We start from the raw sequence: 18,301 nt of genomic DNA on the forward strand, positions 1-18,301 counted from the left end.
AAAAGACAGAGACCAAGGGGACAGACTGAGGAGACAGAGACCAAGAGGACAGACTGAGGAGACAGAGACCAAGAGGACAGACTGAGGAGACAGAGACCAAGGGGACAGACTGAGGAGACAGAGACCAAGAGGACAGTCAAAAGACAGAGACCAAGGGGACAGACTGAGGAGACAGAGACCAAGGGGACAGACTGAGGAGACAGAGACCAAGAGGACAGACTGAGGAGACAGAGACCAAGGGGACAGACTGAGGAGACAGAGACCAAGGGGACAGACTGAGGAGACAGAGACCAAGGGGACAGACTGAGGAGACAGAGACCAAGGGGACAGACTGAGGAGACAGAGACCAAGGGGACAGACTGAGGAGACAGAGACCAAGGGGACAGACTGAGGAGACAGAGACCAAGGGGACAGACTGAGGAGACAGAGACCAAGGGGACAGACTGAGGAGACAGAGACCAAGGGGACAGACTGAGGAGACAGAGACCAAGGGGACAGACTGAGGAGACAGAGACCAAGGGGACAGACTGAGGAGACAGAGACCAAGGGGACAGACTGAGGAGACAGAGACCAAGGGGACAGACTGAGGAGACAGAGACCAAGGGGACAGACTGAGGAGACAGAGACCAAGGGGACAGACTGAGGAGACAGAGACCAAGGGGACAGACTGAGGAGACAGAGACCAAGGGGACAGACTGAGGAGACAGAGACCAAGGGGACAGACTGAGGAGACAGAGACCAAGGGGACAGACTGAGGAGACAGAGACCAAGGGGACAGACTGAGGAGACAGAGACCAAGGGGACAGACTGAGGAGACAGAGACCAAGAGGACAGACTGAGGAGACAGAGACCAAGAGGACAGTCAAAAGACAGAGACCAAGGGGACAGTCAAAAGACAGATGAAATGAGTGCAGACACCCTCCAGAGACCCCAGAGTCTGCCGTCTGGCAGAGCTGAACTTACTGTATCCCATTCCTTGAAGGAAGTATTTAAAAGCTTCCGTCAGCTTTCCAGGCTGAGAAGAGAAATGACCACAATGTGACTCATTATTGGAATGTGATCGCACCTACAGACAAGAATAGAGTAAATGTGACATCCACTGAGGAGTAACCTCCAGAGGTAGAGACCACCCCAGGAGACGCTGATGGATCCTGCATTTTGTGCCACCCACTGGCCATTCTCCTGAGAGGGAGACCACCAGAGAGCGCTTCTAACTGGTCTGACAACAGCTATGAAATAAGACTGGAAAGTTTCATGTGACCGGTGACACTACAGCACCAGAGACCGTGTCCCTGCTGAGTACAGCCGTATGATGGGTCCTAGGACCATCACTCACCCTCACCTGCGGCTCTCACAGCTCCAGGGCTCGGCCCCTCACGTGACCGGTAACACTACAGCACCAGAGACCACATCCCCGCTGAGTACAGCCGTATGATGGGTCCTAGGACCATCATCACTCACCCTCACCCATGGCTCTCACCACTCCAATGCTCAGCCCCTCACGTGACCGGTGACACTACAGCACCAGAGACCGTGTCCCTGCTGAGTACAGCCGTATGATGGGTCCTAGGACCATCATCACTCACCCTCACCTGCGGCTCTCACAGCTCCAGGGCTCGGCCCCTCACGTGACCGGTGACACTACAGCACCAGAGACCACATCCCCGCTGAGTACAGCCGTATGATGGGTCCAAGGACCATCATCACTCACCCTCACCCATGGCTCTCACCACTCCAATGCTCAGCCCCTCACGTGAGCGATGGAAGAAATGTACAAATTGACCGGGCACATGAGTGGGTGAGAACGATAGATACGACAGGAGGGTAAATACCTGGGTGACCTGTGGAAGTCCTCCAGAGTCCGCCATCTGTGTGCGACAAGATGAGAGCAGAATTAATAGAAGATTCACGCTGAAATACGACATTATGGCTGAGACATCCCCCCTCCTCAACAGCCTCCAAACTGCATGTATATGATCTGAGGGGGCTACAGGACATACAGCGAGACAGCGTACGTGGAGGGGAGGCTACGGGGCATACAGCGAGACCGCGTACATGGAGGGGAGGCTACGGGACATACAGCGAGACCGCGTACGTGGAGGGGAGGCTACGGGGCATACAGCGAGACAGCGTACGTGGAGGGGAGGCTACGGGGCATACAGCGAGACTGCGTACATGGAGGGGAGGCTACGGGACATACAGCGAGACAGCGTACGTGGAGGGGAGGCTACGGGGCATACAGCGAGACCGCGCACGTGGAGGGGAGGCTACGGGGCATACAGCGAGACCGCGCACGTGGAGGGGAGGCTACGGGGCATACAGCGAGGCCGCGTACGTGGAGGGGAGGCTACGGGGCATACAGCGAGACAGCGTACGTGGAGGGGAGGCTACGGGACATACAGCGAGACCACGTACATGGAGGGGAGGCTACGGGACATACAGCGAGACCGCGCACGTGGAGGGGAGGCTACGGGGCATACAGCGAGACCGCGCACGTGGAGGGGAGGCTACGGGACATACAGCGAGACCGCGTACGTGGAGGGGAGGCTACGGGGCATACAGCGAGACCGCGCACGTGGAGGGGGGCTACGGGACATACAGCGAGACCGCGTACGTGGAGGGGAGGCTACGGGGCATACAGCGAGACCGCGCACGTGGAGGGGAGGCTACGGGACATACAGCGAGACCGCGCACGTGGAGGGGAGGCTACGGGACATACAGCGAGACCGCGCACGTGGAGGGGAGGCTACGGGGTATACAGCGAGACCGCGCACGTGGAGGGGAGGCTACGGGACATACAGCGAGACCGCGTACGTGGAGGGGAGGCTACGGGGCATACAGCGAGACCGCGCACGTGGAGGGGGGCTACGGGGCATACAGCGAGACCGCGCACGTGGAGGGGAGGCTACAGGACATACAGCGAGACCGCGTACGTGGAGGGGAGGCTACTGGACATACAGCGAGACCGCGTACGTGGAGGGGAGGCTACGGGGCATACAGCGAGACCGCGCACGTGGAGGGGAGGCTACTGGACATACAGCGAGACCGCGCACGTGGAGGGGGGGCTACGGGACATACAGCGAGACCGCATACGTGGAGGGGAGGCTACGGGGCATACAGCGAGACCGCGCACGTGGAGGGGGGGCTACGGGACATACAGCGAGACCGCATACGTGGAGGGGAGGCTACGGGGCATACAGCGAGACCGCTTACGTGGAGGGGAGGCTACTGGACATACAGCGAGACCGCGCACGTGGAGGGGGGGCTACGGGACATACAGCGAGACCGCATACGTGGAGGGGGGGCTACGGGACATACAGCGAGACCGCGCACGTGGAGGGGGGGCTACGGGACATACAGCGAGACCGCGCACGTGGAGGGGGGCTACGGGGCATACAGCGAGACCGCGCACGTGGAGGGGGGGCTACGGGGCATACAGCGAGACCGCGCACGTGGAGGGGGGGCTACGGGACATACAGCGAGACCGCGCACGTGGAGGGGAGGCTACGGGACATACAGCGAGACCGCGTACGTGGAGGGGAGGCTACGGGACATACAGCGAGACCGCGTACGTGGAGGGGAGGCTACGGGACATACAGCGAGACCGCGAACGTGGAGGGGAGGCTACGGGACATACAGCGAGGCCGCGTACGTGGAGGGGAGGCTACGGGACATACAGCGAGACCGCGTACGTGGAGGGGAGGCTACAGGACATACAGCGAGGCCGCGTACGTGGAGGGGAGGCTACAGGACATACAGCGAGACCGCGTACGTGGAGGGGAGGCTACAGGACATACAGCGAGACCGCGTACGTGGAGGGGAGGCTACAGGACATACAGCGAGGCCGCGTACGTGGAGGGGAGGCTACGGGGCATACAGCGAGACCGCGTACGTGGAGGGGAGGCTACAGGACATACAGCGAGACCGCGTACGTGGAGGGGAGGCTACAGGACATACAGCGAGACCGCGAACGTGGAGGGGAGGCTACAGGACATACAGCGAGACCGCGTACGTGGAGGGGAGGCTACAGGACATACAGCGAGACCGCGAACGTGGAGGGGAGGCTACAGGACATACAGCGAGACCGCGTACGTGGAGGGGAGGCTACGGGACATACAGCGAGGCCGCGTACGTGGAGGGGAGGCTACGGGACATACAGCGAGACCGCGTACGTGGAGGGGGGGCTACGGGACATACAGCGAGACCGCGTACGTGGAGGGGAGGCTACGGGACATACAGCGAGACCGCGTACGTGGAGGGGGGGCTACGGGACATACAGCGAGACCGCGTACGTGGAGGGGAGGCTACAGGACATACAGCGAGACCGCGTACGTGGAGGGGAGGCTACAGGACATACAGCGAGACCGCGTACGTGGAGGGGAGGCTACAGGACATACAGCGAGACCGCGTACGTGGAGGGGAGGCTACAGGACATACAGCGAGACCGCGTACGTGGAGGGGAGGCTACAGGACATACAGCGAGGCCGCGTACGTGGAGGGGAGGCTACAGGACATACAGCGAGACCGCGTACGTGGAGGGGAGGCTACAGGACATACAGCGAGACCGCGTACGTGGAGGGGAGGCTACAGGACATACAGCGAGACCGCGTACGTGGAGGGGAGGCTACAGGACATACAGCGAGACCGCGTACGTGGAGGGGAGGCTACAGGACATACAGCGAGACCGCGTACGTGGAGGGGAGGCTACAGGACATACAGCGAGGCCGCGTACGTGGAGGGGAGGCTACAGGACATACAGCGAGGCCGCGTACGTGGAGGGGAGGCTACAGGACATACAGCGAGACCGCGTACGTGGAGGGGAGGCTACAGGACATACAGCGAGACCGCGTACGTGGAGGGGAGGCTACAGGACATACAGCGAGACCGCGTACGTGGAGGGGAGGCTACAGGACATACAGCGAGACCGCGTACGTGGAGGGGAGGCTACAGGACATACAGCGAGACCGCGTACGTGGAGGGGAGGCTACAGGACATACAGCGAGACCGCGTACGTGGAGGGGAGGCTACAGGACATACAGCGAGGCCGCGTACGTGGAGGGGAGGCTACAGGACATACAGCGAGACCGCGTACGTGGAGGGGAGGCTACAGGACATACAGCGAGACCGCGAACGTGGAGGGGAGGCTACAGGACATACAGCGAGGCCGCGTACGTGGAGGGGAGGCTACAGGACATACAGCGAGACCGCGTACGTGGAGGGGAGGCTACAGGACATACAGCGAGACCGCGAACGTGGAGGGGAGGCTACAGGACATACAGCGAGGCCGCGTACGTGGAGGGGAGGCTACAGGACATACAGTTAGGGCCATATATATTTGGACAGAGACAACACTTTTGTAATTTTGGTTCTAGACATTACCACGATGAATTTTAAACAAAGCAATTCAGATGCAGTTGAAGTTCAGACTTTCAGCTTTCATTTGAGGGTCTCCACATTAACATTGGATGAAGGGTTTAGGAGTTTCAGCTCCATAACATGGGCCACCCTGCTTTTAAAGGGACCAAAAGTAATTGGACAATTGACTCCAGGGCTGTTTCATGGCCAGGTGTGGGCAATCCCTTCGTTGTGTCACTCTCCATTAAGCAGATAAAAGGCCTGGAGTTGATCGGAGGTGTGGTGCTTGCATTTGGAAGGTTTTGCTGTGAAGGAAACATGCGGCCAAAGGAGCTCTCCATGCAGGTGAAACAAGCCATCCTTAAGCTGCAAAAACAGAAAAACCCATCCGAGAAATTGCTACAACGTTAGGAGCGGCAAAATCTACAGTTTGGTACATCCTGAGAAAGAAAGCACTGAACTCATCAATGCAAAAAGACCTGGGCGCCCACGGAAGACAACACTGGTGGATGATCGCAGAATAATCTCCATGGTGAAGAGAAACCCCTTCACAACAGCCAACCAAGTGACCAACACTCTCCAGGAGGCAGGCGGATCAATATCCAAATCTACCATAAAGAGAAGACTGCATGAAAGTGAATACAGAGGGGTCACTGCACGGTGCAAGACACTCATAAGCATCAAGAATCACAAGGCTAGACTGGACTCTGCTAAAAAACACCTAAAAAGCCAGCACAGTTCTGGAAGAACATTCTATGGACAGATGAAACCAAGACCAACCTCTACCAGAATGATGGAAAGAGAAAAGTATGGCGAAGGCGAGGTACAGCTCATGATCCAAAGCATACCACACCATCTGTAAGACACGGTGGAGGCAGTGTGATGGCTTGGGCATGCATGGCTGCCAGTGGCACTGGGTCACTAGTGTTTATTGATGATGTGACACAGGACAGAAGCAGCCGAATGAATTCTGAGGTCTTCAGAGCCATACTGTGCGCTCAGATCCAGCCAAATGCAGCCAAACTGATTGGTCGTCGTTTCCTACTACAGATGGACAATGACCCAAAACATAAAGCCAAAGCAACCCAGGAGTTTATTAAAGCAAAGAAGTGGAATATTCCTGAATGGCCAAGTCAGTCACCTGACCTCAACCCGATAGAGCATTTCACTTGTTAAAGACTAAACTTCAGACAGAAAGGCCCACAACCAAACAGCAACTGAAAACCACCGCAGTGAAGGCCTGAAAACCACCGCAGTGAAGGCCTGGCAGAGCATCAAAAAGGAGGAAACACAGCGTCTGGTGATGGCCATGAGTCCAAGACTTCAGGCAGTCATTGCCAACAAAGGGTTTTCAACCAAGTACTAGAAATGAACATTGTATTTACAATTATTTAATCTGTACAATTACTTTTGGTCCCTTTAAAAACCGGCTGGCACATGTTAAGGAGCTGAAACTCCTAAACCCTTCATCCAATGTTAATGTGGAGACCCTCAAATGAAAGCTGAAAGTCTGAACTTCAACTGCATCTGAACTGTTTTGTTTAAAACTCATTGTGGTAATGTCTAGAACCAAAACGAGAAAAATGTTCTGTCCAAATATATATGGACCTAACTGTACAGGGAGAGGACCGCGTGCGTGGAGGGGAGGATACGGGGGGGGGACGACTGTGCACGAGGAGGGAGAGGAGGACTACCACACACAGGGAAACTGGATTGCACATGAGGTGGGAGTGGGGGGGGGAAATGAAAATGACCATGCACGGAGGTGGGGGGCGCTGTAGAGGTCCGCGCACGGAGGTGGGTGGATGCCGTACAGGTCCGCGCACGGAGGTGGGGGGACGCTGTAGAGGTCCACACACAGAGGTGGGGGGCGCTGTAGAGGTCCACACACACAGGTGGGGGGCGCTGTAGAGGTCCACACACGGAGGTGGGGGGGGGACGCTGTAGAGGTCCACACACGGAGGTGGGGGGGGACGCTGTAGAGGTCCACACACGGAGGTGGGGGGGGACGCTGTAGAGGTCCGCGCACGGAGGTGGGGGGGACGCTGTAGAGGTCCACACGGAGGTGGGGGGGGACGCTGTAGAGGTCCACACACGGAGGTGGGGGGGGGACGCTGTAGAGGTCCACACACGGAGGTGGGGGGGGACGCTGTAGAGGTCCACACACGGAGGTGGGGGGGGGACGCTGTAGAGGTCCACACACGGAGGTGGGGGGGGGACGCTGTAGAGGTCCACACACGGAGGTGGGGGGGGGACGCTGTAGAGGTCCACACACGGAGGTGGGGGGGGGACGCTGTAGAGGTCCACACACGGAGGTGGGGGGGGGACGCTGTAGAGGTCCACACACGGAGGTGGGGGGGGGGACGCTGTAGAGGTCCACACACGGAGGTGGGGGGGGGGGACGCTGTAGAGGTCCACACACGGAGGTGGGGGGGGGACGCTGTAGAGGTCCGTGCACAGAGGTGGGGGGACGCTGTAGAGGTCCACACACGGAGGTGGGGGGCGCTGTAGAGGTCCGCGCACGGAGGTGGGGGGACGCTGTAGAGGTCCACACACGGAGGTGGGGGGGGACGCTGTAGAGGTCCGCGCACGGAGGTGGGGGGGGACGCTGTAGAGGTCCACACACGGAAGTGGGGGGGTGACGCTGTAGGGGTCCACACACGGAGGTGGGGGGGGGGACGCTGTAGAGGTCCACACACGGAAGTGGGGGGGGGGGGGACGCTGTAGAGATCCACACACGGAGGTGGGGGGGGGGACGCTGTAGAGGTCCACACACGGAGGTGGGGGGGGACGCTGTAGAGGTCCGCGCACGGAGGTGGGGGGGGACGCTGTAGAGGTCCACACACGGAGGTGGGGGGGACGCTGTAGAGGTCCACACACGGAGGTGGGGGGGGACGCTGTAGAGGTCCACACACGGAGGTGGGGGGGGACGCTGTAGAGGTCCACACACGGAGGTGGGGGGGGACGCTGTAGAGGTCCACACACGGAGGTGGGGGGGGACGCTGTAGAGGTCCACACACGGAGGTGGGGGGGGGACGCTGTAGAGGTCCACACACGGAGGTGGGGGGGGGACGCTGTAGAGGTCCACACACGGAAGTGGGGGGGGGGACGCTGTAGAGGTCCACACACGGAGGTGGGGGGGGGACGCTGTAGAGGTCTACACACGGAGGTGGGGGGGGGGACGCTGTAGAGGTCCACACACGGAGGTGGGGGGGGGACGCTGTAGAGGTCCACACACGGAGGTGGGGGGGGGACGCTGTAGAGGTCCACACACGGAAGTGGGGGGGGGGGGGACGCTGTAGAGGTCCACACACGGAGGTCGGGGGGGACGCTGTAGAGGTCCACACACGGAAGTGGGGGGGGACGCTGTAGAGGTCCACACACGGAGGTGGGGGGGACGCTGTAGAGGTCCACACACGGAGGTGGGGGGGGACGCTGTAGAGGTCCGCGCACAGAGGTGGGGGGGACGCTGTAGAGGTCCGCGCACAGAGGTGGGGGGACGCTGTAGAGGTCCGCGCACAGAGGTGGGGGGACGCTGTAGAGGTCCACATACGGAGGTGGGGGGGGACGCTGTAGAGGTCCGCGCACAGAGGGGAATAGGAGAGCACAGCATTTGGAGGTAGAGTAAGCTACGCACAGAGAAGATATGGAAGAGGTCACAGACACAGTGAAGGTTTGAGGAGGAGGAGAAAGCTACAGGAGGCCCCATTGAGGCCCAGATGTGGCAGGTTCGGAGGTCGGACGGCTTACCTTCAGGAATGTTGTTGTTATTGGATCGAGCTTGGAGTTACATTCAACCTGTGAGGAAGGAAAGTGCAGTCAGGACGGCGGCAGTGTAATGGCCGACATCACGAGAGGGCTACAAAACAGATGGCTGTGACCCAAGTAGATCACTACAGATCTACTTAAAAGTGATCTCATCGTTAACCCCTTCACGACCTAAGACGTATGTCCTGGGCCGCGTCCCTCCCCGTCATGTGGGCTCTGGGCCGCATCTTTCCCGGCACATCCACCTGCGGCTGTTAATCTCCGATTCTGACCTTTAGCGCACAATTACCGGAGTGCGTCACAGACCCCACCCATCGGCGCTCCTGTCACATCGATGAGGTGGCATGATAACCGGGGGTTTGCAGAAGACCCCTGCGCTTGACATTGCCCATGGCTGGAGCCACGTGTAGGGCGGGCGACCAGACGATCGCCGCTTCACGTGTCCCAAGGAGAACGTCGAACATCGAAAAATGTAGAAAAACCGTTTCTGTACTAAGTTCACATCGCCGTCCTCTTCCCCCGGTCAAGATAAAACCAAAACACCCACATCAGTTACCACTGCGGTCACAGACGCCGACCGATCAAGAAGGAAGAAGAAATACAGAATTGCGCTGGTTTTTGTCGCTGCAACATTGCAAGAAAATGACAAAGTGACAGGCGGTCCGAAGATCGTAGTGATACCGTAGTGGTGTGTACGAACACCAGCCAGGGGCGCAGATGAGGAGCCCTCACCAGACCCCAAAAACGGAGACGCGGCACGCACTGTGGATTCTCTCTCACCCGTACCCGATAGATGTTTGGTCCATCCGGACAGGGAGAATCGTGATGGCCGCTCAGTTACTGAACATGGCAACAAGAAAATCTGGTGGAATTGTGACATTTATTGCAACTTCACTGCACCTGGAATTTGTTTTTATATTTTTTTCCCCCATTCTCCAGTACAGGTTATGGTAAAATCAATGGCGATGTTCAAAAGTACAACTCGTCCTGCAAAAAACAAGCCGTCACACGGCCATATTGGGGGAAAGATAAAGTTATGGCTCTGGGAAGAAGGGGAGCGGAAACGAACGCAAAAACGGAAACCCCCAGGGTGATGAAGGGGTTAAAGCCGCTAACATCCCGGCGAAACGGAGCGATTCCCGCCAGCTCTGGGGATCCATTATCTGCCAACAGCTGTAGCTCAGCCTACACGTATCTGTCCCTAACCAGGGATCACACATCGGACACAGGAGCACCGGACGCACCACGCCGTCTTCAGCCGGGGCGTTATCTCCAACAACCAGCATCACCGGAGCCCTGCGGGAAGAAAAGGACAAGGACTGGAGACAGCGCCAAGCCCGACAGTCATCCACCATCTTCTAGGCCCCAGCCTACACGGATCTCCTCCCTGACCACAGCTGATGCTGGGACATAGCGCACTCTATACCCTGCCAACGTTTCGCCGCATCATGGCATCAGCAGGGGTACCAGGCACATACTCCGGTGACGCTGCCGCACGCGGTGGTGGTGCCTGTGGACTACATAAAATCACTTACCTAAGGGTTTTGGCGTTTGGGACAGTCCCAGGCCGATTCATCTCCAAGTCTCTTCGACTGAGGGTGAGAAAGAACAGTGAGATCAGGGGCACTGCATGACGGGCGAGTGGTGGACCCTGCAGCACTACATCCCAGGTAACCTCCGTCACCCACCGTCCGGTGTTACTACAGTCCCCTCCCCACAGTCACGGCGGGAGGCCGGACATGGCTCACCTGTTGTACATGTTCCAGAAGAGCTGCAGGTTGCTCTGGTTCACGCAGCTGCTGATCTGCTGGCGGTAATTCTGCACGAGCTCAGTGTTACTCATCAGCTCCTCCTGGGGCAAGAAAGACCGAAGTAAGGCAGCATGACACTGCAGGACATCAGGCATAAGTGGAGGCCACACCGTCACCTCCACAGGAGGCCGGGTCACGAGTGCAGCCATACAGAGTAACAGTACCTGACTGAAGAGATGAGACAGCACAGTGTCCGGGAGAGCGCTCGTCAGTCCGGACAGCTGTGGAGACAAGGCGGCAAACGCTCAATGTGTGGTCAGCGAGGTGTTAAACGCCGCTGAGCCCAGAGGGGAGATCCATGCAGCCAATAGGCAACTATCCTATATGTCCTCGTTACAGGTCTCCAGCTGTTCGGGGCAATGAAGGGTCACCTGTGACGCGGCCTCTCCCCCCGGACTGTACCTTTGAGGCCGCCCAGTCAATCCAGCCTTTTCCATTGGGATCGATGTTGACCAGCACCAACCCTTCCACCATCTCAGGGAAAATCAGCTACAAGGAAATAACAGATTGAAGCCACTCAGCAAAATGTGGCCACCTGGAGGGGGCGCTCCACAGACACCAGGAATGTGACAGTCATGGCAGACTTACAGCAAATTTTGCAAGAACATAAGCTCCAGCACCAACTCCAATGCCAATGATCGTCTGGAAGCTGCAAAACACGGTAAGAAACATCATGTGCCTCAAGTCCGGTCCATGGTGAGAGGCGCAAGGTGGGGACGCACCATCACGTCTGGTCTGATCCTTCAGTCACCATTGTGGATTCTGGTCATGTGCCCGGAGGCCCAGCCATGAGGCCGAGGCCCGGAGGCCCAGCCATGAGGCCGAGGCCCGGAGGCCCAGCCATGAGGCCGAGGCCCGGAGGCCCAGCCATGAGGCCGAGGCCCGGAGGCCCAGCCATGAGGCCGAGGCCCGGAGGCCCAGCCATGAGGCCGAGGCCCGGAGGCCCAGCCATGAGGCCGAGGCCCGGAGGCACAGCCGCGCGTGTGGTTGCTCCATGCAAGTAAATGGTTGACTTGTTTGTACAGAGCACACCACTAAACTCACCCAAAGTGCTGAAGAACACTCGGGATCATGGCCGCCAGGTTCTCCATGGTGGGATACTGATAGCTGTATGAAGAGAGGACACTAGTGACAGATTCATGTAAGGAGGCGGCCGCACTTTCTGGAGGTATGGAAGGTGTTACTTACCCTTGGGGAAACTGAGAAGCCCCCATCTGCTGTCCGGGGGCATCAACATGACACACAACAAAATGCTTGGAGATTTCCTGCATGTCCTCATAGTTGAAGAAGGTGTTAAAGCAAAGCTTATCTGAAAGAAGCGGAAAATGCACAGTCAGCACAATGGGTAGTCAGACCGTCAGAGGAGGATGTGACACCGCTGCACCCCGTCCTCACGGTCCTAGAGAAAGATCCCTAAGCCAGACATCTCCAGGGAGGACATTCACCCCGTCACCTGGGACACAAGCCTACACTCACACTCCTAGAAGTAGAATTACACAGTGGACATACGGGGTAAAGGACATTAGTGATCGCTAGGCAGAGAAGAGCTCAGTAAACCACCCTTTAGAAGCAGCAATGTCCTGCTTTAATCATTTGATCACGCAGGCAGTCTATTGAGGAGAAGAGTCAGAAACACTGGGATTTGTAGATTAAGGAGGCAGAAAAGTAGGAAATCAACAACTTTAGGGTATGTGCACACGTTGCGGATTGCTGTGCGGAATTTTCAGCGCGGAATATTGGCAGCATCCGCAGGTCAAAATCTGTGTGCTTTTTATGCAGATTTCCTGCAGATTTGGCCTGCGTTTTTAACACCTGCGGATTCCTAGAATGGAATGGGTGTAAAAACGCTGCGGAATCCGCACAAAGAATTGACATGCTGCAGAAAATAAACCGTTGTGTTTCCGCATGTGCACATTGGTTTTTATTTCCCATTGATTAACATTGTGCTGTAAATCACTAGAAAATCTGCTGCGAACCGCAGCAAGAAATCTGCAACGTGTGCACATAGCCTTAGAGGCAACTTGAGCTCTTCAGAGGAAATGTCAGATAGGAATATTGCGGTTTGGATCGATCCGATACGGATGGGACAAACATTTTCAACTTTAGGATTAAGAGGGGAACAACATGAATATTTTTTCATAACTGTGACACCTGCCTATCAGCCCCAAATTACCAGTGGCCAGATAGGAAACATAGCTAATGTCAGACATCTATGAAAAGGTAAAATCACGACAAGAACAAGACGCCAATATTGATTGCCTGTGAGGAGCAGAGAGATCCGGGAAATTAAGAATCTCATTTCCAGAACTGAAGCCGTGCCCCATGAGCAGCGCTGTAACGAGTCACCACAGGGGAGGCGCGAGTGTAGTCTGTGCAGATAAAAAGCCAAGGCAAATGATGCGTTCAAAGCTCGAAGATTCACATCTGTGGAGGCTTCACCCACGTTGTACCGGACGATTCTCCAAGTACTGCCCTTTCCTAAGCTCCGAGTCATTTCTGTGACCAGTGTTTAGCATTTGTCACTACCCATTATTTTATGTAATTCTATATGTTGTATTGTTTTGTTGCCATTTGTTTGTACACTAAGACTGGAAATAGCCGCAACCTCCTCAGTTAATAGTTGGGCAATCGCGTAATTATTGCGATAATGCGGGACAGCAGAGAGCTGTATGTGACACAAAGATAATAGGGTGGGGGGGGGAGGGGGTCAGGGCGACCCGACCGCTCTTACAGTACACGCCTCTATAGTGTGACCGCTCTTACAGTACACAGCTCTATAGTGTGACCGCTCTTACAGTACACGGCTCTATAGTGTGACCGCTCTTACAGTACACGGCTCTATAGTGTGACCGCTCTTACAGTACAGAGCTCTATAGTGTGACCGCTCTTACAGTACACAGCTCTATAGTGTGACCGCTCTTACAGTACACGGCTCTATAGTGTGACCGCTCTTACAGTACACGGCTCTATAGTGTGACCGCTCCTACAGTACAGAGCTCTATAGTGTGACCGCTCTTACAGTACACGGCTCTATAGTGTGACCGCTCCTACAGTACAGAGCTCTATAGTGTGACCGCTCTTACAGTACACGGCTCTATAGTGTGACCGCTCTTACAGTACACAGCTCTATAGTGTGACCGCTCTTACAGTACAGAGCTCTATAGTGTGACCGCTCTTACAGTACAGAGCTCTATAGTGTGACCGCTCTTACAGTACACAGCTCTAGTGTGACCTCTCTTACAGTACACAGCTCTATAGTGTGACGGCTCTTACAGTACAGAGCTCTATAGTGTGACCGCTCTTACAGTACACAGCTCTATAGTGTGACCGCTCTTACAGCACAGAGCTCTATAGTGTGACCGCTCTTACAGTACACAGCTCTATAGTGTGACCGCTCTTACAGTACAAACTCTATAGTGTGACCGCTCTTACAGTACACAGCTCTATAGTGTGACCGCTCTTACAGTACACAGCTCTATAGTGTGACCGCTCTTACAGTACACAGCTCTATAGTGTGACCGCTCTTACAGTACACAGCTCTATAGTGTGACCGCTCTTACAGTACACAGCTCTATAGTGTGACCGCTCTTACAGTACACAGCTCTATAGTGTGACCGCTCTTACAGTACAGAGCTCTATAGTGTGACCGCTCTTACAGTACAGAGATCTATAGTGTGACCGCTCTTACAGTACACAGCTCTATAGTGTGACCGCTCTTACAGTACAGAGATCTATAGTGTGACCGCTCTTACAGTACACAGCTCTATAGTGTGATCGCTCTTACAGTACACAGCTCTATAGTGTGACCGCTCTTACAGTACAGAGCTCTATAGTGTGACCGCTCTTAAAGTACAGAGCTCTATAGTGTGACCGCTCTTACAGCACAGAGCTCTATAGTGTGACCGCTCTTACAGCACAGAGCTCTATAGTGTGACCGCTCTTACAGTACACTGCTCTATAGTGTGACCGCTCTTACAGTACACAGCTCTATAGTGTGACCGCTCTTACAGTACACGGCTCTATAGTGTGACCGCTCTTACAGTACACTGCTCTATAGTGTGAGCGCTCTTACAGTACAGAGCTCTATAGTGTGACCGCTCTCACAGTACACAGCTCTATAGTGTGACCGCTCTTACAGTACACAGCTCTATAGTGTGACCGCTCTTACAGTACAGAGCTCTATAGTGTGACCGCTCTTACAGTACAGAGCTCTATAGTGTGACCGCTCTTACAGTACACAGCTCTATAGTGTGACCGCTCTTACAGTACACAGCTCTATAGTGTGACCGCTCTTACAGTACACAGCTCTATAGTGTGACCGCTCTTACAGTACACAGCTCTATAGTGTGACCGCTCTTACAGCACAGAGCTCTATAGTGTGACCGCTGTTGCAGCACAGAGCTCTATAGTGTGACCGCTCTTACAGTACACGGCTCTATAGTGTGACCGCTCTTACAGTACACAGCCCTATAGTGTGACCGCTCTTACAGTACACAGCCCTATAGTGTGACCGCTCTTACAGTACACAGCCCTATAGTGTGACCGCTCTTACAGTACAGGGCTCTATAGTGTGACCGCTCTTACAGTACACGGCTCTATAGTGTGACCGCTCTTACAGTACAGAGCTCTATAGTGTGACCGCTCTTACAGTACACAGCTCTATAGTGTGACCGCTCTTACAGTACACAGCTCTATAGTGTGACCGCTCTTACAGTACACAGCTCTATAGTGTGACCGCTCTTACAGTACACAGCTCTATAGTGTGACCGCTCTTACAGTACACAGCTCTATAGTGTGACCGCTCTTACAGTACAGAGCTCTATAGTGTGACCGCTCTTACAGTACACAGCTCTATAGTGTGACCGCTCTTACAGTACACAGCTCTATAGTGTGACCGCTCTTACAGTACACAGCTCTATAGTGTGACCGCTCTTACAGTACAGAGCTCTATAGTGTGACCGCTCTTACAGTACACAGCTCTATAGTGTGACCGCTCTTACAGTACACAGCTCTATAGTGTGACCGCTCTTACAGTACACAGCTCTATAGTGTGACCGCTCTTACAGTACACAGCTCTATAGTGTGACCGCTCTTACAGTACCCAGCTCTATAGTGTGACCGCTCTTACAGTACAGAGCTCTATAGTGTGACCGCTCTTACAGTACACAGCTCTATAGTGTGACCGCTCTTACAGTACACAGCTCTATAGTGTGACCGCTCTTACACTACACAGCTCTATAGTGTGACCGCTCTTACAGTACAGAGCTCTATAGTGTGACCGCTCTTACAGTACAGAGCTCTATAGTGTGACCGCTCTTACAGTACAGAGCTCTATAGTGTGACCGCTCTTACAGTACAGAGATCTATAGTGTGACCGCTCTTACAGTACACAGCTCTATAGTGTGACCGCTCTTACAGTACAGAGATCTATAGTGTGACCGCTCTTACAGTACACAGCTCTATAGTGTGATCGCTCTTACAGTACAGAGCTCTATAGTGTGACCGCTCTTACAGTACAGAGCTCTATAGTGTGACCGCTCTTACAGTACAGAACTCTATAGTGTGACCGCTCTTACAGTACAGAGCTCTATAGTGTGACCGCTCTTACAGTACACAGCTCTATAGTGTGACCGCTCTTACAGTACACAGCTCTATAGTGTGACCGCTCTTACAGTACACAGCTCTATAGTGTGACCGCTCTTACAGTACACAGCTCTATAGTGTGACCGCTCTTACAGTACACGGCTCTATAGTGTGACCGCTCTTACAGTACACAGCTCTATAGTGTGACCGCTCTTACAGTACAGAGCTCTATAGTGTGACCGCTCTTACAGTACACAGCTCTATAGTGTGACCGCTCTTACAGTACAAACTCTATAGTGTGACCGCTCTTACAGTACACAGCTCTATAGTGTGACCGCTCTTACAGTACACAGCTCTATAGTGTGACCGCTCTTACAGTACACAGCTCTATAGTGTGACCGCTCTTACAGTACAGAGCTCTATAGTGTGACCGCTCTTACAGTACAGAGCTCTATAGTGTGACCGCTCTTACAGTACAGAGCTTTATAGTGTGACAGCTCTTACAGTATACAGCTCTATAGTGTGACCGCTCTTACAGTACACATCTCTATAGTGTGACCGCTCTTACAGTACAGAGCTCTATAGTGTGACCGCTCTTACAGTACAGAGCTCTATAGTGTGACAGCTCTTACGGTACACAGCTCTATAGTGTGACCGCTCTTACGGTACAGAGCTCTATAGTGTGACCGCTCTTACGGTACACAGCTCTATAGTGTGACCGCTCTTACAGTACACAGCTCTATAGTGTGATCGCTCTTACAGTACAGAGCTCTATAGTGTGACCGCTCTTACAGTACAGAGCTCTATAGTGTAACCGCTCTTACAGTACAGAGCTCTATAGTGTGACCGCTCTTACAGTACAGAGCTCTATAGTGTGACCGCTCTTACAGTACAGAGCTCTATAGTGTGACCGCTCTTACAGTACAGAGCTCTATAGTGTGACCGCTCTTACAGTACAGAGCTCTATAGTGTGACCGCTCTTACAGTACAGAGCTCTATAGTGTGACCGCTCTTACAGTACAGAGCTCTATAGTGTGACCGCTCTTACAGTACAGAGCTCTATAGTGTGACCGCTCTTACAGTATACAGCTCTATAGTGTGACCGCTCTTACAGTACAGAGCTCTATAGTGTGACCGCTCTTACAGTACAGAGCTCTATAGTGTGACCTCTCTTACAGTACAGAGCTCTATAGTGTGACCGCTCTTACAGTACAGAGCTCTATAGTGTGACCGCTCTTACAGTACAGAGCTCTATAGAGTGACCGCTCTTACAGTACACAGCTCTATAGTGTGACCGCTCTTACAGTACAGAGCTCTATAGTGTGACCGCTCTTACAGTACAGAGCTCTATAGTGTGACCGCTCTTACAGTACAGAGCTCTATAGTGTGACCGGTCTTACAGTACACGGCTCTATAGTGTGACCGCTCTTACAGTACACGGCTCTATAGTGTGACCGCTCTTACAGTACACGGCTCTATAGTGTGACCGCTCTTACAGTACAGAGCTTTATAGTGTGACAGCTCTTACAGTATACAGCTCTATAGTGTGACCGCTCTTACAGTACACATCTCTATAGTGTGACCGCTCTTACAGTACAGAGCTCTATAGTGTGACCGCTCTTACAGTACAGAGCTCTATAGTGTGACAGCTCTTACAGTACAGAGCTCTATAGTGTGACAGCTCTTACGGTACACAGCTCTATAGTGTGACCGCTCTTACGGTACAGAGTTCTATAGTGTGACCGCTCTTACAGTACACAGCTCTATAGTGTGACCGCTCTTAC

The 18,301-nt window shown here is 54.6% G+C and overlaps 1 protein-coding gene across 4 annotated transcripts in view; it reads right to left on the minus strand.

The window, feature by feature from the left end:
• The window catches only part of NDRG4 (NDRG family member 4), an 87,652-nt gene that overhangs the window by 4,711 nt on the left and 64,640 nt on the right, over positions 1–18,301 (minus strand). For all 4 annotated transcript variants that reach the window (XM_073564357.1, XM_073564356.1, XM_073564358.1 and 1 more), the window contains 11 exons: positions 12,123–12,243; positions 11,979–12,041; positions 11,523–11,583; positions 11,337–11,423; positions 11,099–11,155; positions 10,872–10,975; positions 10,659–10,715; positions 10,368–10,419; positions 9,106–9,153; positions 1,833–1,868; positions 964–1,015 (listed from right to left, as the gene is read on the minus strand). In XM_073564357.1, the coding sequence (XP_073420458.1) occupies positions 964–1,015; positions 1,833–1,868; positions 9,106–9,153; positions 10,368–10,419; positions 10,659–10,715; positions 10,872–10,975; positions 11,099–11,155; positions 11,337–11,423; positions 11,523–11,583; positions 11,979–12,041; positions 12,123–12,243 (738 nt within the window). The remainder of the gene's footprint in view (positions 1–963; positions 1,016–1,832; positions 1,869–9,105; positions 9,154–10,367; positions 10,420–10,658; positions 10,716–10,871; positions 10,976–11,098; positions 11,156–11,336; positions 11,424–11,522; positions 11,584–11,978; positions 12,042–12,122; positions 12,244–18,301) is intronic.

Source organism: Dendrobates tinctorius, unplaced genomic scaffold (genome assembly GCF_039654945.1).
Source record: "Dendrobates tinctorius isolate UK_male_01 unplaced genomic scaffold, ASM3965494v1 ptg000450l, whole genome shotgun sequence".
NCBI lineage: Eukaryota > Metazoa > Chordata > Amphibia > Anura > Dendrobatidae > Dendrobates > Dendrobates tinctorius.